The 26,206-nt window shown below is 44.8% G+C and overlaps 1 protein-coding gene across 2 annotated transcripts in view; it reads right to left on the reverse strand.

Annotated features, from left to right (window-relative positions):
• The window catches only part of LMTK2 (lemur tyrosine kinase 2), a 111,128-nt gene extending 85,527 nt beyond the window's left edge, over positions 1–25,601 (reverse strand). Inside the window, exon 1 of one of the 2 annotated variants that reach the window (XM_021935663.2) lies at positions 25,177–25,601. In XM_021935663.2, coding sequence (XP_021791355.2) covers positions 25,177–25,270 — 94 coding nt within the window. In that variant the 5' untranslated portion in view covers positions 25,271–25,601. Of the gene's footprint in view, positions 1–25,170 lie in introns of both variants that reach the window. The other variant, XM_003895719.4, reaches the window with a different exon arrangement.
• Between the last annotated feature and the right edge of the window lie 605 nt (positions 25,602–26,206).

The following is a 26,206-nucleotide window of genomic DNA, read 5'->3' on the forward strand; positions in this document are numbered from 1 at the left end:
GGGCTTTCTGGGTACACGGGCCCAAGCGCAGGTTGTTTTGTACATATTGGAGTATGTGTTAACTTATGCCCCGCACCCCAACTCACACGGAAGCACAGGTCTCATCTCAGTCTCTTTGGCTGCATTTGGAAAGCAGTCTCCTCTTGGGCCAGTGCCAGGCTGAGGTGTCCAGAGGCGGCGGCAGCGGGTAGTGCCCTCAGCCCCCGAGTGTCCAGCCTGGCACTTCCCGTTCAGGCCACCTGCTTTGGGTCAACAGTTCCTTTGCCAGCAGCATCTCCTAAATTGTAAGGACTCTCTCCACCCAGGGCAGGTGAGGAGGACGGAAGCAGGCAGGCAGTGGAGCTAACAGCTTAGTCACCAGGACCTCCAAACCTGCAAACGTCCCCTCCTGAAGGGGGAAGCCAGGAACAACAGAACTGCCCACGAAACAAGGCTGTGAACTTTTTGGGAACTGGAACTGTTTAACTTGAATCCAGGATCGTTTAAAGCTTTATTTATTTATAGCTTCTTCTTTAAAAAAAAAAGTGTTGAGAAGAAATTTTTTGGTTATTCATACAAAAAAAAATAAGTTGATGATGGAAAAGCAAGTCATAATCATCTAATTGTTTTTGTCTAGGTCGAGAATAAATGTTAGCCAATGAAATAAACCCTGACAAGGAAAGAAAATATAAATAATAAATAAATAAATAAATAAATAAATAAAAACAAGGGAAAACGAAGAAGAGCCAGAGACCAGTAGGTGCACATATCAATAGCAGCTACCCGCAGAGATAGAAATGGAGTGGCTGGGGGACAAAGTGTGCTATATCCTTTCCTATTTGTTGAATTTTGTACCCCCGGCTTCTCGCCATTTTTAACCTAATGGCAAAACTCCTTAACAAGGCTTCAGCATCCATCGTTGCCTGGCTACTCCTGACCTCCCAGCCCCAACTCCAGCACTCCGCCCCAGCTCTCTACTATGACCTACGATGACCCTCTCTCCATCCTTCCAGATGATCTTCTGCCACTTCATTCTCATATATTCCCCTACCCAGAGACGCTACCATGACACGCACCCCCACCCCCATTCATCCATGCCCATCAGAGCTCAACTCAGAAACCATCCTTGAGGCCCATGGTTGCAGTCCCTGCCTGTGCTCTCCCAATTACCCCGCATCTGGAATCTGTCACTCCATGTTGTAAATGTCTTCCCCACTAGGCTGCAAGCTGAATGGCGTCATGGGCCAGCCTTGTATAATCCACCAATGACTCCCCAGAGCCTGGCCCAGCGCCTAGGATTCAGGTAGAAGTCAGGGGTAAGAAAAAGAGAAAAAAGTGAGAGAGACAGCGATGAAGGGGCATAAGAAAGCGAGTGAAAATAAGCAAGCAAGGGAACAAAACAGGAAAAAAAAAAAACAACAGAAACCATAACCAACCCACTGGATCACAGAATAAACTTACAAGCTAGGTACAGTGGCTCACACCTGTAATCCCAGTGCTTTGGGAGGCTGAGGTAGGAGGATCACTTGAGCACAGGAGTTCAAGACCAGCCTGGGCAACATAGTGAGAGGTCATCGCTACAAAAAGTGTGAAAAATTAGCCAGGCATGCTGGCACACGCCTGTAGTCCCAGCTACTTAGGAGGGTGAGGTGGGCGGCTCACCTGAGCCCAGGAGGTCAAGGCTGAAGTAAGCTACGATCACACCACTGCACTCCAGCCTGGACAACAAAGTGAGACTCTATCTCCAAACAAAACAAAACAAAACTGAATAAACTTATGGGCCAGGTATGGTGGCTCATGCCTATAATCCCAGTGCTTGAGCTCAGGAGTTCAAAACCAGCCTGGGTCTCTACAAAAAAATATAAAAACTTAGCTGTGTGTGGTGGCATGAGTCTGTAGTCCCAGCTACTCAAAACGCTGAGGTGGGAGGATGGCTTGAGCCTGGGATGTTAAGGCTGCAGTGGTCCGTGATCGTGCCACTGCACTACGGCCTGGGTGACAGCCTGGGTGAGAGAGAGACTGTCTCAAAAAATAATAATAATAATAATAATAATAATAATAAACTTACATTTTCAGGGTCAAACAAATAGGATTATAAGAGAAGCATTCTGCCGGGCGCGGTGGCTCACGCCTGTAATCCCAGCACTTTGGGAGGCCGAGGCGGGCGGATCACAAGGTCAGGAGATCGAGACCACGGTGAAACCTCGTCTCTACTAAAAATACAAAAAACTAGCCGGGCGAGGTGGTGGGCGCCTGTAGTCCCAGCTACTCGGGAGGCTGAGGCAGGAGAATGGCGGGAACCCGGGAGGCGGAGCTTGCAGTGAGCTGAGATCCGGCCACTGCACTCCAGCCTGGGCGACAGAGCGAGACTCCGTCTCAAAAAAAAAAAAAAAAAAAAAAAAAATAAGAGAAGCATTCTTCAGTAATATTACACTCTTACTTGGGAACATTTTCCCACTGTTAACATATACTGTATTGGGGTAGCACAACGCTTATTCCCCAGGTCTCCAAGAACTCACACAAACATGTACCCATTTTGCTTAAGCTGCATAACTAAGGTATTTTATTAAGAAATACATTATCTCAAAAAGTGGATTTCCCTCCATTTATGGTCTCCCTCAAAAACAGGTGTTTACCCACACGCACCACGTTCTCGCACAGCCTTGTCTCACTGGAGGCCTTCAGAGCATTCTACTCAGTGCGGGCAAAGCGAGAATCCAAAGGCACCCTCTTCCCCAGGGAGCCCTTGGAGCACAGGACTGAGAAGAAAGCCCCACACACGGGCAGAGCCACAGCCCCTGGACCTCTAGGCCAATATGTGTTTAGGAACAAAACAGGAATCTTAATTGGTGCCATCTAAGATGTGATTTAAATTTGTTTTAGTCTGAACACTGCGTGTATTAGTTTGCTAGGGCTGCTAAAACAAAATACTACAGACTGGGGGCTTCAACAGCAGAACCTGACTCTCTCACAGTCCTAGAGGACTAGGTGTCGGCAGAGCTGGTTTCTCCTGAGGCCTCTCTCCTCAGCCTATGGACAGCGACCTTCTCCCTGCATTCTCAAAGGGGCTTTCTTCCATGTGCATCCCTGGTGTCTCTGTGTGTGTCTAAATTTCCCCATTTTAGAAGGACACCAGTGAGAATGGACTACAGCCCACCCTCAGGACTCACCTGTTTAAAAGCCCTATCTCCAAATACAGTTATAGTTTGAGGCACCTGGAGAGGTACAACTCAGCCTCTAGCACTGTGTCAATTTACTAACCTTTTCACCTTTTTAATTATTTATTTACTTACTCACTTATTTATTTATTTAGAGATGGAGTCTTGCTCTGTCTCCCAGGCTGGAGCGCAGTGACGTGATCTCGGCTTACTGCAACCTCCACCTCCCAGGTTCAAGTGATTTTTCTGCCTCAGCATCCTGAGTAGCTGGTATTACAGGCACCTGCCACCGCACCCAACTAATTTTTGTATTTTTTAGTCGAGACTGGGTTTCGCCATGTTAGCCAGGCTGATCTCAAACTCCTCCTCAGGTGATCCACCCACCTTGGCCTCCCAAAGTGCTGGGATTACAGGCATGAACCACCACGCCCAGCCTTAATTTCTTATTTTTAAGTGTACAAATAAGTGTATATATTTATGGCATATGTGTGACACTCTGATACAGGCATGTGAAGTATTAATACTACATCAGGGTATTTGGGGTGTCTGTCACCTCAGGCATGCATCATTTCTTTGTGTTAGGAACACTCCAATTCCACTCCTTTAGTTATTTTAACATATACAATGAATTGATCAATGTATTAATTGAAGAAAGCCAATCCCACTGGCAGGGGTCCATCCTTGACAGCACAGGCATGGGCATGAGGGCATCCTGCCTTCTAACTGGAAAAGCAAGTGTAAAACAAGGGCCAGGTCCTTACATATCTTGCCTGTTTTCTGTTTTGCCCAGACCCTCTCACCTCAGGGAATTTGCATAGGAGAATTCTGTGCCTACCTGAAAATGGACAGTGGTGGCTACTTAGACAAAGGATTAGACAAAGAAAACTCATGGAACCGAGGGAAGCTAAGGGCCAGCAACCTTCCAAATGGTCCCAACATACAGCCCATCTCTAAAACACATCGTGTGGGCCTTTTTCCCTTAGTACATTAGGACCGCTAAGCCTGTCTTCCTCTTCTAACACCCTGAGAAGTAGCATTGCAGCCCAGAGACTTAGTAAAATGAATCATCAACACACTACTTGGGGAAAAAAAACTGAACAATTATTGCAGATCACACATTTTTATTTAACGCCTCAAACTTACAAACCCATCTATCATCAAGGTTTCCTGTACTTAGAATTTTAAGTCACAAAATGTTTTCCTTGCCATAATATAACAATATATCTATTTATAAGAACATTAAATAACCTAGAATCTCCCTCAGGTATTCTAATACTGGAAAGGAAAAGGGAAATGAAGCATGGCAGTAAATGTACTCAGCCACACACAACAGTAAAGAGTGCACTGATGATCCCGTTCATGAAGCAGAGATTCCACAAAGACTGTAAGCCAGAGTCTCAACAGCCTAGAAAAACAGATCACTCTGTGTGCTAATCACAGACAGGCAAATGTTCCTCTGTTCAAAAGTGATTTTCAAGGTCAGCCAGCCCAAATGCTCCCTCACACTTGCAGAAAGGTTATATAATTTGAGTGCTAATTAAATACCTGCGAATGAGATCATTTTATACGAAGCTGCTGGTTTCTCTCAGACTATTCCACTAAAATTTGTTACCAAAGAACCATTTCATTCCCATTTTAAAACACTAACTAGGATGGAGACTACTACAGAAAAGCTCATCTAAGGCAGCACGGTGTGGCCAAAAGAATGTCAGGCTTGAATGACTTCTTCCAGACGACTGGGCCCCCACACCCCAAGAAATGAAGGGCTGGATATTCCGGGAACTGGAACCTTGGTTAAGTTGCTGGCATAGCTGAGCTATGGCGTCATCCATGGCGCTTCCATGTCTTTAACAGCTTTGAATGGTGGTTCCACACTCCAGGAAGCCGATGCAGGAACAGGAAGCATCTAGTCCCAGAAGGAGAGACTCAGAGCCAGATTCCCCGGGCTCACCCCCACAACCATCCCTGCAGTGGACCACCAACGTCTAGGGGAAGGATATTCTGTTTTGCCACACAACTTCCCATGTACGTCTGCAGAGATGTGCAGGCAAGTCAATGGCAGTACTGGATTCACAACACTTAGCTAATCCAACTTCTGCACAATACAGCTGAAAGGATGGGAGAGGTGCGCTAAATGTCTGCTCCTTACTTCCCATGTAGGGCAGACCCTAAATAGCCTAGAAAAACATGTCTACTTTTTCTTTCAAATCTCTTACAATCCCTCGATGGAGTCTATGTTCTCAGAGCCCTTCTGGCTTCCTAAAGCCTAACTTAAGTTCTTGCAAATATAACTGAAATGCAATCTTAGGCAATGTGTCCTTCCAAGCTCTCTCTTCAGAGAGGAAGTACTTAGTGGTACTACTGCAGTAGGACTGGCGGTGAGAGATGGCTGGGCCTGGGTATGAGGAGAGAGAATTCATTATACTCTTCAGTCTACTTCTGCATATGTTCAAAATTCTCTACAATGAAGTTTTAATTTTTAAGTACTATCTTCGAAACTAAGCCAGAAACTGGTTACAACAGTGACCTTGACAAGGTTCTACAGCACACAAAGGCAAGATCATCTAGGGTTTCTTATTTGATAATGCTTCAACTGATGTCTTTATGTTATCCAGAAAAATAAGCCCAAAGACAATTCAGTATCTAATTAGGTGCTTCCAAATACTCAGGTATCCAGCCCAAGATTAAAGACCTCCAGATAGTTAAGAGGGTTATGGGACAGGGGTATCACCTACTGAAATGGCTGCACAGTCATCCTACTGTGAAGCTCACCAGTCAGAAAGCCCCACCAACATATTCATTCATTCAACAAACATTTACTAAGCATCTTATAAGACAGGTGCCACTATAGGTTCTGAGAATAGAGAACAAAGGACTGGGGAGATTGTTATTTTACAAAGAATGACCAGGGAACACATTTCTGATACTATAACTAACTCATGCAAGAAATGACAGTGATTTGGTCCCAGGAGGGTTATAAAAATAGTCAATATTTACATGTTGCTTACAATGTTCCAGGCAGTATTCTAAACTCTTCCAATTCCATAACAACTCTTTGAGGTAGGTGGTGTCATTAGCCCCATTCTATGTTATTTTTTATTTTTTTTTAGAGAGAGTCTTGCTCTGTCACCCAGGCTGGAGTCAGTGGTATGATCAAAGGTCACTACAGCTTTGTACTCCTGGGCTCAAGCCATCCTCCTACCTCAGCCTCCTGAGTAGCTGGGACTACAGGTGTGCATTACCATGCCCAGATAATTTTTTAATTTTTTGTAAAGACAGGGTCTCACTATATTGCCCAGGTCTCCACCTCTTGGCCTCAAGTGATCCTCCCACCTTGGGCTCCCAAAGTGCCGAGATGACAGGCATGGGCCACCGCCCTTGGCTAATTTTTTAAAATTTTTTGCAGAGATGGAATCTCACTATGTTGTTCAGGCTTGTCTTGAACTCCTGGCCTCAAGTGATTCTCCCCGCCTTGGCCTCCCAAAGTGCTGGGATACAGTCATGAGCCACCGTGCCTGATAAGCCCCATTTTAAAATGAAGAAACGGAGCACTGAGGCCAGGCGCGGTGGCTCACGCCTGTAATCCCAGCACTTTGGGAGGCCGAGGCAGGCGGATCACGAGGTCAGGAGATCGAGACCATCCTGGCTAACATGGTGAAACCCCGTCTCTACTAAAAATGCAAAAAATTAGCCGGGCGAGGCGGCGGGCGCCTGTACTCCCAGCTACTCGGGAGGCTGAGGCAGGAGAATGGCGTGAACCCGGGAGGCGGAGCTTGCAGTGAGCCGAGATCACGCCACTGCACTCCAGCCTGGGCGACTAAGCGAGACTCTGTCTCAAAAAAAAAAAAAAAAAAAAAAAAGAAACGGAGCACTGAAGAGGCAAAGTAACTTCTCCAAGGTCGGACAATACACGGTGAGGCTCAGAGTGCAAGCTCTTCCCACTCCATGGCAGCGCAGGGGACGAAAGCAGGCGAAGAAGCCAGGACGTGCTGGCAGATGCGAGGTGAAGCTGGAGGGAAAAGGGGCATGGAGCACACCTCCAATCCATGTATTAACTCCCTGCTCTGAAACAGGAACAGACTTTCAAGTATCACCTGACATTTGAAAAACCTCTTAAGTAAAAGACAGTGCCCAACCCAAACAGATACAAAGGAACCTGAGGGAAACAGACAATGCAGGGGCTAAAAAATAATAAAAAAAACCAACTATAATATTCTCAGAAATAACAGGAGACAGTATACTCATGAGAAGAAAGAGGTTATTTAAAAAGTGGGGAGATGAGGCCTCCTGGAAATCAAACGAAATTGAGAAAACTACTTGCACATAGCAGTAGAACACAGACAAAAAGATCAACAGAAGTAAAGTAGAAGCTCATTCCAAAACATCCAACAATCTGCTGATAGAAGCTTTAGATAAAAAGAAAAAAGAGAAGGAAGAGAAGATCATTCTTCCCAAAAACTGTGTGCATATTTACACATACGTGTGTGTGTGTGTATATATATACACGAAAATTTTCCAGAACTAAAGCACACAACTTTCAAGATTCAAAGGGCCCACTGTGCATCCATGTTGATGAATGAAATGGATGAAAAGAGACTCATGCCAAGGCACAGCTTTACAACTGGTCAGAATCTAGACACAGAGGAAGTCTTAAAAGCTTCAGACCTCCCAAGAGGCTGGACAGCGGCCGCAGAGACACCACCGCAAGACTGGCATGGGACACAAGGGTTCCAAGACACAACAGCCAAACACATGGAGAGGAGATTTAAGCTCCTGACGAGGCACATGGGACGGATTAATGATGTGTTCATAAAAAACTAATAAAAGTAAAAGAACTGTAATCATCACAAACACTATAGGGTCAGTCGTAAATAATGTTTGCAGCCATAAAAATATAAATAATGAATTATGATTTAATCGAAAAGTTTCAGTGTGTTGAGAAGAAGGGTGAATGCACATGTGTGTGTGAATATGTAAATCCCTGTCGTGCATAGTAGAAACTCAGTATCTGATTAAACCAACAAACAGTGCTACAAGCACATTAGCCCACGATGTGGCTAAAAGAGCTGCAGGGCGTTGCCACTGGGAGCCAGCAGCAGGGATAGGGAGGAATAGGATAGGACAGGGATTCACTATTTTTACGATAAACCCTGAAAAACTATTTAATTTTTAAAAACTATTTACATGCATCATTTGACAAATATAATTTACAAAATAGATCAAGGGGGAAGGAAAAAAAAGAACCAAGGAGATAAGAAACAACATTTAAGGGAGGGGACAAAGAAACACAGCTGATAGCAAACAGGAAAGAGGATGTTTTGGAGGCCACAGGCAGGCACATTACCATGGAAGGCAGAGGAGAAAAGCATGTTTAAATGTGTTATGGAGGCCAGACATAGTGGCTCAGCCTGTAATCCCAGCACTTTGGAAGGCGAAGTGGGAGGATTACTTGAGGTCAGGAGTTCAAGCCCAGCCTGAGCAACATAGCCAGACCCCATCGCTACAAAAAAATAAAAAATAAATTAGCCAGGCATGGTGGCATACACCTGTAGTCCTAACTACTTGGAAGGCTGAGGCAGGAGAACTGCCTGAGCCCAGGAGGTTGAGGCTGCAGGGAGCCATGACTGCACCACAACACTCCAGCCTAGGGGACAGAGTGAGATCCAGTTATACAGACACACACACACGTAAAGATATTCACTGAAATGTTGTTTATTATATAAGCTGAGAGCAAGGGTCGAGGAGCAGGAGGCAAAGAGGACGTAAGTGAGGGATGCTGCAGCTGCCAGAAAAGGGTGGGAAAAGAGGCATGGGTCACAAAGCTTGTTTTAAAGAGCTCAGAGAAGAGGAGGAGAAAAATGACATTTGTTGAATGTTCCACACGCTTTTTAAAATACCTGCCCGTGACTCTTGAAAGGATATACAAAATATCCACCAATGGGCATTATTCTTGGGATCTACAGCAGTCGGCGGATTCCTAAAACTGTCCAGGGTTGGAGGAGGGTGAGAACTGGGAAAATGCCTATGGGGTACTATGCTGATTGCCTGGGTGACAAAATTATCTGTACACCAAACCCCCACGACATGCAATTTACCCATGTGACAAACCTGCACATGTACCCCCGAAACTAAAACAAAATTTGGAAAGAAAAAAAAAAGGAGTCTAGACCTCCACAAAAGCACATAAATCAATGGTTGTGTTTAAAGTATCTTCTATGTTTACAAATGAATGCTTACAAGTTTACATTTCCTAAAAATCAGAAACATTTTTATCACTTTTAATTAAATGGTATAATGTCATCTCATAGGTGGAAACTAAATGGTTGTTCTTACAATTTTTTTTTTTTTTCCTGAGACAGGGTCTCGACAGAGTCTGTCTGGCTCTGCCGCCCAGGCTGGAGTGCAGTGGTGCGATCACAGCTCACTGCAGCCTCGATCTCCCCGTCTCAAGCAATCCTCCCACCTCAGCCTCTTGAGTAGCTGTAACCACAGGTGCACACCACTATGCCCAGCTAATGTTTTAAAAATGTTTTGTAGCGTTGGGGTCTTGCCATGTTGCCCAGGCTGGTCTCAAACTCCTGGCCTCAAGCAATCCAGTCATCTCAGACTCACAAAGTGCTGGGATTACAGCCGTGAGCCACCATGCCCGGCATAAATTTAAAAACGGTATGAAGGTGAATTTTTTCAGCCTAATTATGGAAGCTAGCACTTTGGTTTCCTAATTTTCTTTTCTTTTCTTTTTTTTTTGAGATGGAGTCTGGCTCTGTTGCCAGGCTGGAATGCAGTGGCACAATCTCAGCTCACTGTAACCTCTACCTCCCGGGTTCAAGCGATTCCCCTGCCTCAGCCTCCCAAGTAGCTAGGACTAAAGGTATGCACCACCATGCCCGGCAATTTTTTTTTTTTTTTTTTTTTTTTTTTTTTTGTATTTTAGTAGAAACAGGGTTTCACCATGTTGGCCAGGATGGTCTCAATCTCCTAACCTCGTGATCCACCCACCTTGGCCTCCCAAGTGCTGGGATTACAGGCGTGAGCCACCATGCCCCGTTTGGTTTCCTAATTTTCAATATGGAATTTTCTTTAGTACTGCAAGAGTCAACCTTATGATATGTAGTTTAACATTTCACCCCAGTACTTTCGGAGAATAAACAGAAATCAATATCCAGAGAAGGGGCTGAGTTAGTCTCCGTGTGTGCACCTGTGCATCGCACTGCAGAGGTTCTTTAAAGCACAATGTGGTTGACTGGGGTGAATGGGTGGCCTGGACCTTAGGACCCTCACTCTTGACTCGGATCTGCCCCAACTGGCGGTGAGGGACTGACTTTGCTGATCAACTTCTCTGGGCCTCAGTTCCTTCATCTGTAAAACGGGCATTTCAACTCTAAAATTCTACAGACAAGGATTTATGGTCCCAACATTTTCTAAGTCTACCGAGTGCCTATACAGTTAATATTAGTGATCAGATCTTTATTAAAGTTGATTTTCTTTTCAACACAGAAAACTAAGTTAGGTGACAGATTCCTGGACTGTACTGCTGTGGCAGGCCTCTGGGACTGTGTTCCCAGGGGGCTATTTTGGTAAGTTGTTTTTCAGTGCCTTACCAGCAATCAGTGTCCGGGTGTTGCATTTTAATCACAGTCTGAGGTAAGAGTCAAGTGGGGCTCTTCTCGGTAACCAACAGGCTGGATCCAGGGAAGCAACCGCTGCTGCCTAGATAGGGAACCCTTCTACAGGGGCAAACTGCCAGGTAGGAATGGGGACGGGATATTCTTTCCTCTTGAAAGGGGCACAAGTTTAATTTATTGAGGGTTCTGAGAAGAATCCGCGATGATAAAAATACTCAAAACTTAAATTTAGTGGCTAATCTGAGAGGCCACCAACCAGATCACAACACTTTAGTTTTGCAGTAAAAAGCTGAAACTACAAAATTTTATAATTACTAGTTGGTTAAAACAGATATTTTAACGTGCAAAATGATTGCAAACTTTTCCTCCTCTATCTTCTAAGTCCAAGATGTCTTAGAGATTTACTTCCTATAATTAAAGATTGCAATTATACCATGTCAAACTCAAGTCCCTTCTTCAGTCTAGCAAAAACAGGGAAAACGAAGTTTGGGGATGGACTGTGAATATGAGCCTGAAGGGGGAAAAAAGACATGAGCCTTTTAAAATTATAGTAGTTTCACTTTTAAATAGGAGCAGCTCCTCTCTCAAAAATCACTATCATAGATGTTTGCAACTAAATTTTTTTCTCCCACCCAAGGCATACATGTTGCCAAAAAATAGTCTGTACTAGTACAAGAGCCTATGGTGTTCTTCATCAAACCCGACTGATGATTATACAATCACTATAATGTAGCAGCTTCAGAGACAGTTTACTTTTTTTAGCTCATCATAAGAAAATTTTGTACAGATCAATCATCCACAGCAAATATATCAAAATATAACAACAAACAACTTTAAAAAAAAGTACCTATCAAAAAATATGAAATAGGCTACAAATCCTAGGCAATACCTAAATAAGTTAGCTTAGAAAAATAAACTTTTTAAAAGCAAGATGCTAACAACATATTATCCTAGCAAAACAAAACCCTCCGCAAGTTACTGTATAGATCATGAATCAGGGGTTCTCATGTTACAGCGCACACATTTATCACCCGGGGAATTAAGAATGTCACGGTTTTATACCTGCTCTCGAAATTTCCCTGCAAGTCACCTGCCACCCTGACTCTAGCTGCAGTGAGCTGAGGCCTGGTGGTCCAAGACTGGCACCAAGATTCTCAGCTCACAGTGCCAGCATCTGACTGTCGGACGACCTGCTGTTTTTCCTGATATTTATACAGGATATTCATAAAATATAAAGAGGCCATTATTCATACAGACATCTAGAGGAGGAGGTGAAGTTTTAAAAAAAAAACAAAAAACTTATTTCGAGTTCTGTGTTCTAACTAACTGTGTTCTGCCCTGGAGTGCCTGAATTCCTTTGTGGTGATAGCATATGTACCCACAGGAAGATTCTTCAGAACGATATTTACATGCGGTGCTCAGGATGAGTGAGCTCTTCAGATTTCAGGTATTCGCATTCATTTTAAAATCTCAAGTTTTTAATTAAATGTAATGTTTTCCTTCTTTCCTTGATTCTCACTAGTTATACAAGTCAACAGAATTCCAGTAAATAACTGATATTATTTTCTATGCAGTACAAGATAAAACATGTGTGTTGTAGCAGTGAGGGGATGAGGGGAGAAATAATCAGAAAACTATTATAAATGCAGAGTTCCGGCCCAGCCTTCAGCATTTTGATTCAGTTAGTTTGGGACGCAGAAATCTCTATTTCTATTTCTTTTGAGACGGAGTCTCGCTGTATCACCCAGGCTGGAGTGCAGTGGTGCGATCTCGGCTCACTGCAAGCTCCGCCTCCAGGGTTCACGTCATCCTCCTGCCTCAGCCTCTGAGTAGCTGGGACTACAGGCGCCCGCCACCACGCCCAGCTAATTTTTTGTACTTTTACTAGAGACGGCACTTCACCGTGTTAGCCAGAATGGTCTCGATCTCCCGACCTCGTGATCCACCTGCCTCAGCCTCCCAAAGTGCTGGGATTACAGGTGTGAGCCACTGCACCCGGCCTCTATTCCTTTTTCTTTTTTTTTTTTTGAGATGGAGTCTCGCTCTGTCACCCAGGCTGGAGTGCAGTGGCGTGATCTTGGCTCACTGCAACCTCCGCCTCCCAGGTTCAAGTGATTGTCTTGCCTCAGCCTTCCAAGTAGCTGGGACTACAGGTGTCCGCCACCATACCAGGCTAATGTTTTGTATTTTTAGTAGAGATGGGGTTTCACCATATTAGCCAGGATGGTCTCGATCTCCTGACCTCGTGATCCGCCCGCCTCAGCCTCCCAAAGTGTTGGGATTACAGGCATGAGCCATCGTGCCCGGCTGAAATCTGCATTTCTACAGATACCTAGGTGATCTTCATGCACGCCATCCTGTTTTATAAAAACACCCTTGCTTCTTCCTGAAGCATATTCAGCGGCACTGATCTGTCGCTGAGATTTACATCAAAACAACAAGCGCCAGGGCAGAGGGAAGGGTAAAGGTGAAACAAGATGAACCATGAATGAAAATACTGTGGATGCTGGGTGACGGGAACATGAGGGTCCACTATACTACTTCACTCTACTTTTCTGTATGTTTGAAATTTTCCATAATAAAAAGAATTTAAAAAAAGCAAAGCAAAGCTCAGTAAACAGATAAAAGTAAGTTGATAGCCCCATGCTCTTCAAGAGACTTGCCCAGTAGAAATTTCATCTGAACTTTTACCAATTCAAGGAGTTGCCTACAATCCCTTTCAGCAATTCCAACACTGAAAGACCTCCCCAAAATAATCCTCTCTAACTAAATTCTTAAGCCAAAGAAGTTTTGTTCATGTTCTTAGAGATTAAGCTGCTCTTGGAGGAAGTAAACCAAATCTATTTTTCATATATCTATTACTCTAAAAAGAAAAATAAGATTCTGCCAATATCATTATAATGCAGTGAGTACCACAAACACGGTATTTAGAATGTTTATGGTAGTATTTAATAGTTTAAGTGACAGAGAGAAAACATGGACAGAGCTCTTTTAGCTCATCTGTCTCTAAGAGGCCCCAAAGCTGTAGCTGCTCTCTCCTCCCCTCCCCACAACCCCAAAGATTAGGTACAGGAAGCAGAGGATCAAAAATCTATTAAAAATGTCCAGAAGCCCAGAAGCAATGAACAAACCCCACACCCAGATCTTTTTGTTTTTTCTTTTTTTGAGACAGAGTGCAGTGGTCCGATCTCAGCTCACTGCAACTTTCCATCTCCTGGATTCAAGTGATTCTCCTGTCTCAACCTCCCGAGTAGCTGCGATTACAGGCACACACCACCACACCCGGCTAATTTTTGTATTGTTAGTAGAGATGAGGTTTCACCATGTTGGCCAGGCTGGTCTCGATCTCCTGACCTCAAGTGATCTGCCTACCTCGGCCTCCCAAAGTGTTGGGATTACAGGCATGAGCCACCGCACCCGGTCCAGATCTTGGTTTCTCATATCACTCTCCAATCAGAAGAACCAGAGCTCCCTGAAGAAAAGGCTGATTCTAGGACTGGGGCAGAGAATATATAAGATGAAACTGTAGCTTCTTGAAATGCCAGAAAATAAGGAAATGCTTAAAAAAAAAAAATGGGGATATGCCAGCGGGGTACTCAGGAGCTAACAGAAAGAGCTCCCGATGGCCAAAGCTGGTACAACGTTTAAGAACAAATAAACAACACCGTGGAATCAACCCAAAGTATAAAATAAATGTCCATGCATCCACACTGACATAAGTAAATGCTTGAATAAAGAAATAAACAGAGGGTCGCTTGGGCCCAGGAGTTCAAGGCTGCAATAAGCCATGACTGTGCTACTGCATTCCAGTTTGGACTACAGAGCAAGACCTGTCAAGGAAAGGGAAGGGCAAGAGGAAGAAAAAAAAAAGAAGAGAACAGTTAAGTCTCCTAAACAGAAGAATTCCAAAGAATGTCTACAGACACTTCCTTGCAAAGAGGTGGAGCACAGCTTGCCACCCATTAAGAGTTGACCCTGCCCTCATACACCACGGGGAGGGGAGGACACAGCAACTTTACAGAGTGAAAGCCTGACCAACACTACTCAGTCAGGTGACCAAGTAACAAGTCACGTTGTGTGCACATGCCCTCGATGTGATATGATGAGAACGGCACTTCAACTCTGTGATCTTCCTCCCAAAAACCCACACCCCCAGTCTAATCGTGAGAAAAACATCAGACAAATCCCAGTTGAGGGACATTCTACAAAATATCTGACCAGTACTCCTCAAAGACATCAAGGTCATTCCAAACAAGCAATGGATTGGGGGAGCCCAAGGGGCATAACTACTAAATGTAATGTGGTTTCCTGGAAGAGAAAAAAAAGACACTGGAGAAATATTAAAGAAACTGAATAAAGTGTGGACTCATTTAATAACCTATTAATACTGGTTCCTTAGTTGTGACAAATTTACTACATTAATGTAGGATGTTAACAACAGGGGAGCTGGGAGAAAGATACACAGGAACACTCTGTAATATCTTTGTAATGTTTCTGCAAATCTAAAATTGTTCTAAAAGAAAAAGGTTTTAATTAAAAAAAAAAAAGGCTTCATTCCAGGTGAAGGTCTGTGGCTGCATGGAAAGTCAAGTCTGCAAGAGAACGAGAGACTCCAGCTCATACCCTCTCCTTCACACACACACGCACGCACACACACATGCACACATAAAACACACACACATGCACAAACACACACACATGCACACACACACGTGTGCACACACACACACATAGGGGTACTGGTTTGGTGAACTTAGGTCTCTAGTATCATCTTCATCATCCTCAGTTACAAATGCTGATGGAATATCTACAACCTGTGAAATACCATCCAAACACCAATCCCAAAAATGTGTGTGCCATCCCAAGGTCCTTGCAAACTAGGTAAAGAGGACTTAAACAATGATGCAGGCCGGGCATGGCAGCTCACACCTATAATCCCAACACTGTGGGAGGCGGAGGCCAAAGGACTGCTTGAGGCCCGTAGTTTAAGACCAGCCTGGGCAACATGGCAACTTCACTTCTGTAGACCATCTCTACAAAAAGTAAAAATTGGCCAAGCATGGTTGCATGCGCCTATAGTCCCAGCTACTCAGGAGCTGAGGTGGGAGGAGTGCTTGAGCCTAGGAGTTCAGGGATGCAGTAAGCCATGATTGTACCTCTGCACTCCAGCCCAGGCAACAGAGCAAGACTTTGTCTCTTAAACAAACAAACAAAAAACCAATGATATGAAGATATGAAATGGTATTTGGTATTTGTTAAGTGCAAGTGGTACACTGGCATGATGAAACCAAACCTTTCTCTTTTTTTTGAGACAGAGTCTTGCTCTGTCACCAGGCTGGAGCGCAGTGGCGTGATCTCAGCTCACTGCAACCTCCACCTCCCGGGTTCAATCTCAGCCTCCCCTTCCAAGTAGCTGGGCATGGTGGTGTGCACCTCTAGTCCCAGCTAATAGTTTTTTTTTTTTTTTTTTTGAGACGGAGCCTCGCTGTGCTCCCAGGCTGGAGTGCAGTGGCGTGATCTCGGCTCACTGCAAGCTCCGCCTCTCGGGTTCACACCATTCTCCTGCCTCAGCCTCCCAAGTAGCTGAGACTACAGGCGCCCACCACCACACCCGGCTAGTTTTTTGTATTTTTAGTAGAGACGGGGTTTCACCATGTTAGCCAGGATAGTCTCGATCTCCTGACCTCGTGATCCACCCGTCTCGGCCTCCCAAAGTGCTGGGATTACAGGCTTGAGCCACCGCACCCGGCCCCAGCTAATTTTTTAGTAGAGACAGGGTGTCACCATGTTGGCCAGGATGGTCTCAATCTCTTGACCTCGTGATTTGCCTGCCTCGGCCTCCCAAAGTGCTGAGATTACAGGCGTGAGCCACCACACCCGGCCTGAAACCAAATCTTTTTTTTTTTTTTTTTTGAGAGTCTCACTCTGTCGCCCAGGCTGGAGTGCAATGGCATGATCTCAGCTCACTGCAACCTCTGCCTCCTGGGTTCAAGCGATTCTCCGGCCTCAGTTTCCCGAGTAGCTGGGGCTGTAGGCGTGTGCCACCACACCCAGCTAATTTTTGTATTTTTAATACAGATGGGGTTTCTCCATGTTGACCAGGCTGGTCTTGAACTCCTGACCTCACGTGATCCACCCACCTTGACCTCCCAACGTGCTGGGATTACAGGCATGAGCCACTGCGCCCAGCCAGTAAATTTTATATTCTTTCCATCCCATGTCATTTACAAATCAAAAATGTGTTAGTGTACCACACATTCTATACCTTAAAAAGGCATGTCGGTTGACCTTTTAAAAGGATGAAATGAAAATAAACGTTAGTTCCAATGTTTCTGTCTGGCACCCCACAAAACACCCTGCTCCACAGATACACACTCTCAACTTCACCAAGGGAAGGAACTCTAACAGCTAGGCCAGGATCAATAACTCAGTAGGGAAGGTGGGTCCGCAAAGAGGTTTCAAAAAATTAAAAAGACGGCAGCACTTACAGAAGCAGGAGAAGAGCCAATGGCAAATAGTGAGAATACATGGAGAGCCAGAAGATGGGAATTTGCACGTAATATTTTGCAAGCTATAGGCAGATCAAGTTAGCTCTGAAGAAAATGCTGTGGAGGGTGGAGGCAGGAACAACAGATGTGCTGCAGCAGACACTCAGATGCAATGGTCTCCCTTCACCAAACTGGGGCCAGATGCAGGGAGCCAGGGGCTACTTTAGCCACAGCACATGGTCCTGCATACCTGATTTGACCTGATGGTAACTCAAGCCTTTTAAAATACTAAAACTGCCCAGGTGCAGTGGCTCATGCCTGTAATCCCAGCACTTAGGGAGGCTGAGGCAGGAGGATCACTTGCGTCCAGGAGTTTGAGACCAGCCTGGACAACATAGTGAGATCCCATCTCTACAGAAAAAAAATATTTTACATCAGTCAGGCATGGTGGTGTGCACCTGTAGTCCCAGCTATCCGGGAGGCTGAGGTGGGAGGATCGTTTTAGCTCAAGAGGCTGAGACTGCAGTGAGCTATGACGGCACCACTGCATTCCAGCCTGAGTGACAGAGCAAGACCTTGTCTGTGTTAAAAAAAAAAAAAAAAAAAACAGAAAAAAACTTTAAAAAAGCATATAAATGCAAAACCTACCAAATTGTCAAAAATTGAACAGGAGGTTTACCACCACCACCCCCTCCCACCAAAGGCCCAAGTGGGCAGAGGAGTAAAGAGTCACTCTTTCGTGGTTGGGGAAGGAAAAAACAGCAGAGAAAATGAAAGCTACTGATCAATATTGTGGCTGTGGGCACCTGAGACATCTGGCGTAAATAGTGCTCACTTTTCCCACCTGAATCACAATACAATAAATGACATTTGGAATCACTGCACTGAGCTAACTACTGCAAAAAAAAAATTAATAATGAGGTTATTTTTCTGATATGCCTGCTCATTGTGACAAATAATTGTAATGCCAAGGCAGGGCTCCGAATTAGCCAATTGCTGCAATTTTAAAATATATCAATCCAATATTTTGCTCTGCAGACATGCTAATTTTATCAAAGTTCCCCAGTTTTTTTTTTTTTTTTTTTTTTTTTTTTTTGAGACGGAGTCTCACTCTGTTACCCAGACTGGAGTGCAGTGGCGTGATCTCAGCTCACTGCGGGCTCCGCCTCCCGGGTTCACGCCATTTTCCTGCCTCAGCCTCCCAAGTAGCTGAGACTACAGGCGCCCGCCACCACGCCCGGCTAATTTTTTGTATTTTTAGTAGAGACGGGGTTTCATCGTGTTAGCCAGGATGGTCTCGACCTCCTGACCTCGTGATCCACCTGCCTCGGCCTCCCAAAGTGCTGGGATTACAGGCGTGAGCCACCGCGCCCGGCCAGTTCCCCAGTTTTCTACAACAGTATCTTCGTAAGAAGATTCAAAGAAAAGCTAATAATGGAATCTAAAAACCCTAGAGGGAGCAGTCTTTCTAGATCAGAGATGGTTATCCACCATCTCCTCCTAGAATAGTCCTTCCCTCATTTTAGTAAATACAAAGTTTTAAAACAGTAATAAAGCACAACTAGTCGACTATAAAAGCACATGATTTTAAATGAGACAGGGCCAGGTGCGGTGGCTCACACCCATAATCCTACCACTTTTGGAGACTGAGGCACGAGGATCACTTGAGGCCAGGAATTTGAGACCAGCCTAGGCAATACAGTGAGACCCCAACTGTATTAGTCCATTCTCACCGTGCTATAAAGAACTGCTCAAGACTGGGTAATTTATAAAGGAAAGAGGTTTAATTGACTCACAGTTCCACATGGCTGGGGAGGCCTCAGGAAACTTATAAACATGGCGGAAGGGGAAGCAAACATGTTCTCCTTCACACAGAAGCAGGAGAAAGAAGTGCCAAGCAAAGGGGGGGAAGTCCCTTATAAAACCATCAGATCTCGTGAGAACTCACTCAATATCACAAGAATGGCTTGGGAGTAACCACCCCCATGACTCAACTATCTCCCACCAGGTCCCTCACACGACACATGGGGATAACTGGAACTACAATTCAAGATAAGAATTGGGTAAGGAAACAGCCAAACCATATCACCATCTCTACAAAAAAACTAAAGTGGGCATGGTGGCACACACCTGTAGTCACGCATCTACAGGTAAGTGTGTGTAGTAGGCACACACCTACTCAGGAGGCTGAGGTGGGAGGACTGCTTGAGCCTGGAAGTTTGAGGCTACAGTTTGAGCTATGATCGCGCCACTGCACTCCAGCCTGGGTGACAGAGCAAGACTCTGTTTTTCCCTGAAGTCTCTTTCTCCTGTTCTGCAGGAGGGAGTTGAGGCTGTGCTACCTCTGTTCTCATCTCACCAGCAAAAACTCCACAATTGTTTTGTCTCTTCTTTTTTCTACATTCTCATCAAAGACCTCTTCTCACTTCCCTCACCCTTGTAGTGGGCCTAGATTTGGGAGTTCACAAAGAATCAGGATCACGATCATAATTATAATCCCAGCTGGCCTTGCGTGTCCTAACCAAGGACTAAGCACTGTATCTACCTCACACCAGCAATGTCCCACAGAACCTTTCTCCATAACAGGAAGTTCTCTTCTGTGCTGTCCAATGCCATAGCCACCAGCCACCTGTAGTTATCAAGCCCTTAACATATGGCCAGTGCCACTGAAGAACGGAAGCTCTCGTTCTAAAACATTTACATCTGAGCAGCCACAGGGAGTTAGTGGCTACTGTACTAGATGGCACAGGTTTGGACCCTCACAAGACTGCAACTATTCTCCCCATTTTACAGATAAACCAAGTCTTGCCTGGTACAGTGACTTATGCCTATAACCCCAGCACTTTGGGAGGCTGAAATGGGAGGATCTCTTGAGGCCAGAAGTTGGAGGTTGCAGTGAGCTATGATGGCACCACTGCACTCTAGCCTGGGCAGCAGAGCAAGGTCTTGTCTCTTAAAAAAAAAGAAAAATGAGAGGGAGAAAGAAAAATGTCAGTCACATTCATCTCTTCAGCTTCTAAGAGGAAGCATCAGCTCTGGGCTTGTTCTACTACAGCCTGGGTTAATCAGGGATGCCTCATGACAATACACAATTATGTTTAAGATAAAGAAAAACTTTCAAGCACTCATGAGTCTTTTAAATAAATTAAAACCAGCAACTGTTCACATGCAAGAGCTTTAGTCATCTTCCAGTTTAAAAACAGGTTTATTACATAAAAGCAGACTAACCCAGATCATCCTAAAAATTTCCAGCATAGTTCTCCAACACTACGAATTTCAAGTAGTAACAATACCAGCTTAGACTTAAATAAACCAGATTTCTCTCTAAAGTATCTCTATCCACCATAAAAAAGTTATTTTGAGCAACAAAGATTTTTTAAATCCAGTAAATTCTAGACATGCCATGTTAAGCAGCCACCACTTTGAGCTCCTGCTTTGAAGCCTTATCACCTACCATTAGTCAATTTGATGATAACCAAATTTACAAAGAAATCTGAAACAAAGAAGCAATTCAGTGTGAGAGGGCACACCACTGTGACCCCTCACATCCCTTTGGGTAAATATTATCACCACCACCCTTTTTAATGATGGAGTTCTAAGCCCACAGGTTGAGTAACTAACCCAGGGTCCTTAAGCTATTCCAGTGGCAGCCAAGGCTTCACACCCAGATCTCACTACAAAGCCCAAGTTCTTCCTACAACACTGTGTTCCAACTAGGATTGGTTGATGAATTTTACCCTCAAACGAAAAAGTTGGATTATTTCTGTATGTCCATTTACAAGAACTTTTTTGAGGACTCATTTGTTTACTGTTTCAGAACACTGGACGTCCCTTATTTACACGACAGTGTCTTTTTAAAATTATATCTACAGCGGTTATCTAAGTGACACAATACACAGGGGCCAGAGAGGGCCCAAGGACTCTACATTTTTAAGAGTATTTGCAGGAACACTCAGCACACTGATTATCATCAAAACTGTAACGATTTGGTAACTTCAGTGCTAATCAGCTACAAAACTGTTGGACAGACTTCCTATTACTGTTTAAATGAGCATATTTAGTTAACCCCAAAATATCACCAAGTAAAAGTAATTACAGCAATCCCAACCAAAGTCAAATTTCAAGACTTACAGCTATAAATCTTAAAATAATTTGCATAGAAAGCCTGTTGAAAATAATTTTCTCAGAGGCTGCTAAACACAGTAATTCATACTTTAGAAAGTATTTCCTTTACTTTAAAAATCTTTTTCAAGATACAAGTCTGTTTGTTTAATCTAAAACGAGAGGCTCGGTTTCACAAGCTGCCATTTAATCAGTAGCTGAGTCCCCCTGGCTTCACGGGTTTCCGTGAGGTCCTTTATTTGGAGCTGCTAAAAGCTTCCTCTGTACTCTGTGACCTAATATGCTGCAGAACAATAGAACTGGGTTTCCTTGTCTCACCACTATCCTAATATTAATAAGAAAGTGTGAGCTTAGAGAAATTCGTTCACATATACAAGATCTTTCTTTACTTGTAGTCCCCGTTTATGATGTGAATCTTGAGAATCTTGGAAAAGGCACGTCCATGTTTTCTAAGAGAAGAATGATCTGATAACTATGATCTGGGGAAAAGAACTGAACTGTAATCTTAGTTTGGCAATTTCACTGGGTGTGAAAACAGTGAACTTTCTCCCTTTACATAAAAGCTTCCTAGAGAGGACCAGCAAGTCTTAGTCTACGTAACCAACAAGGGCTCTTGCAGAAACACAGATTCTTAGGAAAAGAGGCTCCCAGACAGGGCGGGGGTGTGGGCATAAGGGCATCCCAGCACAAAGAAAAGGCCCAAAATAAAGTTCACCCAAGAAATGCCTTCTTGCCTGATGGGCAAGAACAATCCATATATTTACATAGCTTTATTATGACTGAATGAGAAAATACCTTTTTCAACTTCTGAGCCTAGCAATGAATCCAGATGATGAAGACACCATAGATAAATGATCTTCAGTTTAAAAGCTGAATTTCAGTTAACTGCGTAATTTCTCTAAGGCACCAGTAAGCTAGATAGACTGATCAGGCCTCAAGTAGAAAGAACAAGAAGCAGGTGAAAGACCCTATAAAATAGGTCTATACTTATTTGAAAGTGTCTAGCTCTATCTTCACAAGGAGTACAGGTTCCTGGATCAGCAGAAGCTTTAGTTCTGTTTTCGGCGTGTAACTGCTCTTTTATCTACCATACATGGTCAAGTGGGATTCCTCTTTTTTAACCAGCGAGCTCACTAGTCAGGATTAGCTCCAAGGTTTTTTTAAAATCTTGATCAAGAACACACCTCAGTTAACGAGGATCAATAAACTCTTTTGGATGGGGAGACAAGGCCCTGAATCTACGACTGATTGTGCATTTTTCTTTCTTTCTTTCTTTCTTTTTTTTTTTTTTTTTTTTTTTTTTGGGGGTTCTCCCTTTTTTTCCCTGGTTGGGGGGGGGGGGTTCGTTTTTGGCTCCCTTTTACCTCTCCCCCCTGGGTGCAAGCAATTTTACTGCCTCAGCCTCCCAAATAGTTGGGATTACAGGCTCCTGCCACCACGCCTGGCTAATTTTTGTATTTTTAGTAGAGAGGGAGTTTCACCATGTTGGTCAGGCTGGTCCCAAACTCCTGACTTCAAGCAATCCACCCACCTCGGCCTCCCAAAGTGCTAGGATTACAGGCGTGATCCACTGCGCCCAGTCTGACTGTGCATCTTTTCCACAGACTTTAACCCTAGGTACCCACTATTCATATGCAACACATCAAAACATATACACCTATCCCACAAAGATCAGAATACGAAAGGAAAATTCGTAGCAAAAGTTGCTACATATTACCAAATATTTCCTTACGCTTTATCTATGTCAAGATTTGATACCTCTATTTACAGATTAACTTTTCTGATTGCTTTGTTCTACAACACCCCAACAATACTCGGTTTTTTATAATTCATGACACCATAGAATTGTAAAAGAATGGAATAAAAACCATGTAAGAAGTGTACAGGCGGCCAGGCTCACGCCTGTAATCCCAGCACTTTGGGAGGCCAAGGCAGGTGAATCACGAGGTCAGGAGTTCAAGACCAGCCTGGCCAAGATGGTGAAACCCCATATCTACTAAAAATACAAAACTTAGCCAGGCGTAGTGGCAGGGGCCTGTAGTCCCAGCTACACGGGAGGCTGAGGTAGAGAATTGCTTGAACCCAGGAGGTTGAGGTTGCAGTCAGCCAAGATCGTGCGGATGCACTCCAGCCTGGGCCACAGAGCAAGACTCCGTCTCAAAAAAAAAACAAAAACAAAAACAAAAACAAAAGTGTACCGGAAGACATAGGTTCCTACAAAGAATCGATATTTCAAAATATAAAAAATCCAATTAAGCGTAAAGTCATCTGGAAACTTCTCTTGAATCCCCATCACATACTCTTTACCTACAACCCTATACTAGTGCTAATTTTCAGTATCTTTAAATATCAACATTATCATCCTTCCACATAATCTTTCATTATTTCCCAGGTACCTTCTGTGACTCTTACCGGTGTTGCCTATACACATCTGATAACATTCACTCTTCTTATCTATCAGACCAGAAAACGGAATTCACCTCACAAGTATTTGATCTAAGGCAGTGACAGAAATTTAGTGCTACATTATACGGTACAATGAGGACATTTAACGTTCAACTAAAGGGCACTCAATGACAAACCCTGATGTAGCTCTGGAAGCAATTACATGTAGCTTTCATCACAGATTTGTTTGAAAAATATGTCTTTACTGGAGACAGTACATCCACATTCTGTACCCAATTAACATTATTCCAAAATAACTCTTGACCTCAAGAGTATTCCAAAACAGTTATAAGACTTGAAATGAAATGGGAAAAAAAATCATACAACTAGAGGTATCTAAGACCTGGGTTTGAGGCTCTGCCTACAATGAAGCTGTGTCACCTTGGGTAGGTCATTTGACCCAACACCCCCAGTATTTCCTACTACATAACGAAGAAATTAGTCTAAATTTTCTTTAAGGTCTCTTCTAACTCTAATATTCTACGAATGTATGAAAGTTCAATCTTTCCCCATTTCAAAGATAATGGCGGCAGGCAATAATGCCAAGTTAGCCTACATTTTTTTTTTTTTTCCTTTTTAGAAAAATGACACAACTTTGGATGTCTTCTTGGGTTGAAGTTTTATTTAGGAAAATAAACCCCAAATAAAAACGATGTTGAGAAAATGCGGGGGGGGGGGGGGCCGCGCGAAGAAAATCATACACTGACGTTAGCTAAAATAGAAACTTCCATCACCCTTAAGCCAGTTTGTCAATAGTTATTCAACGCCTGCTACTCTAATCACTGGCTTCCTAAAATAGAAATATTTATGGTTGTTTCCTTCTTATCCCCGGAGATACATTCCGAATAAAAAGTACAGAGTCTAAAATCAATTTACAACTTCAGAATAAGTTGCAAGGAGCGAAACAAACTCCGCACAGCTCGCCAAGTTATTTGCATTTAAGTACGACTAGGGCTAAGAAACGGTTCTTATTATGAGATGCGAGAAAAACGCACAAGAGGCAGGTGACATCTGGAAAGGGAAGCTGAACTGCCAGAAAGCGATATAAGCTGAGAACCTTAAGGCAACAGGTCCAGGGCTGGTACCGCAGCCTATCCCGGGAGGGGTCGGTGGCTGCCACCTCGCCCGCCGCCCTCCCCAGCCCCAACGACGTTGTCTCGCCCCCGCCCCCCCATCCCACGCCCCTGCGGCAGAAATCTCCCTAATCACTCACCTCCCTGGGATTCCCGCCCCGGGCAGGCCCTCCGATCCCTCGGCGCCGAGGCCGGCCCTGCCCTGCCGTCCCCTCCCCCTCACGCCGAGGACCCCGCAGCCCAGTTCCCGCAGCCCCGTCCCCACGGCGGGCCCGCTCACCTGCACCTGTTTGCGGAAGTGGCGCGGCCCCGGCACTGCCAGCGAACAGGAGGATCAGCAGCAGCAACAGCCGCCGCCGCAACGCCGGCGGCCCCGGCATCTCGCCCACGGCGCGGCTCCGGGGCCGGCTCTCTAGTCGCCTTCCGTCCGTCCGTCCGTCCGTTCGCCCGTCAGTCGGTCCTGCCTCCCTCCGCTGCCTCAGCGGCACCCGCGCCGGCTGCTCCTGAGCACGCGTTGCTTCTGCCAAACCTCGGTCCGGCTCCCGGTCCGCACCTGCCGCTCCAGTCGCAGAAACACCATCCTTCCCGCCTGCGCCGCCGCCGCCGCCTCTCAACAGCAGCAACGGCAGCAGCCCTGCGGAGCGGCGGGCCCGGGCAGCCGCGCTCCCGCCGCCATGATGGGCTGCGTCATGTGACGTAGCGCGGGGGCGGGACGTCGAGATGGACAGGGCGGCCAGCCACTCGTCAGTCCACACCGGCCCAGGAGGCCCCGCCCATCATCCTGAAGGAGTGAGCGGTGGCGGCCGGTGCGCCCCCTGCAGACGGAACAGTGCGTGGGCAGCAGGTAACACCAACAATTATTTTAAATTGAAAAATACAGGAAAATGTAAAGAAAACCATGACAATCATCCTGATATTTTTTTCTAAGTGTTTTATAACATGCAAAAATAGGCCTGTCTTCTGCCTTTTTTTTTTTTTACTTGTCAGAGCTGTTTTAGGCTTTTCTCCTTAAGTTGACCTACACATCCTCTCAGCCATCCAACAGCTTTGGGCTTTTCACTTGAATTGATCAAGAAGAGAATGCCTCTCCCAGCGTCACCCACTGACTCACCTCCTGAGCTCAAGCTGTTGCCTCTTGTCCACCTGGCACACACTCTTCCTTTCATCTGTCGAGACTCAACTGACATATGACTTCATCCATGACTCTCTAGGAGAAATGACTGTCATCTCCTTAATGCCCCGCCCTGGCCCTGTATGGACTGCTATCCCAGCTGCTGTGTCCTATTGACCCGTGGTTGTAAGCTCCCTGATTCAGC

This window comes from Papio anubis, chromosome 4 (genome assembly GCF_008728515.1).
Source record: "Papio anubis isolate 15944 chromosome 4, Panubis1.0, whole genome shotgun sequence".
Lineage (NCBI taxonomy): Eukaryota > Metazoa > Chordata > Mammalia > Primates > Cercopithecidae > Papio > Papio anubis.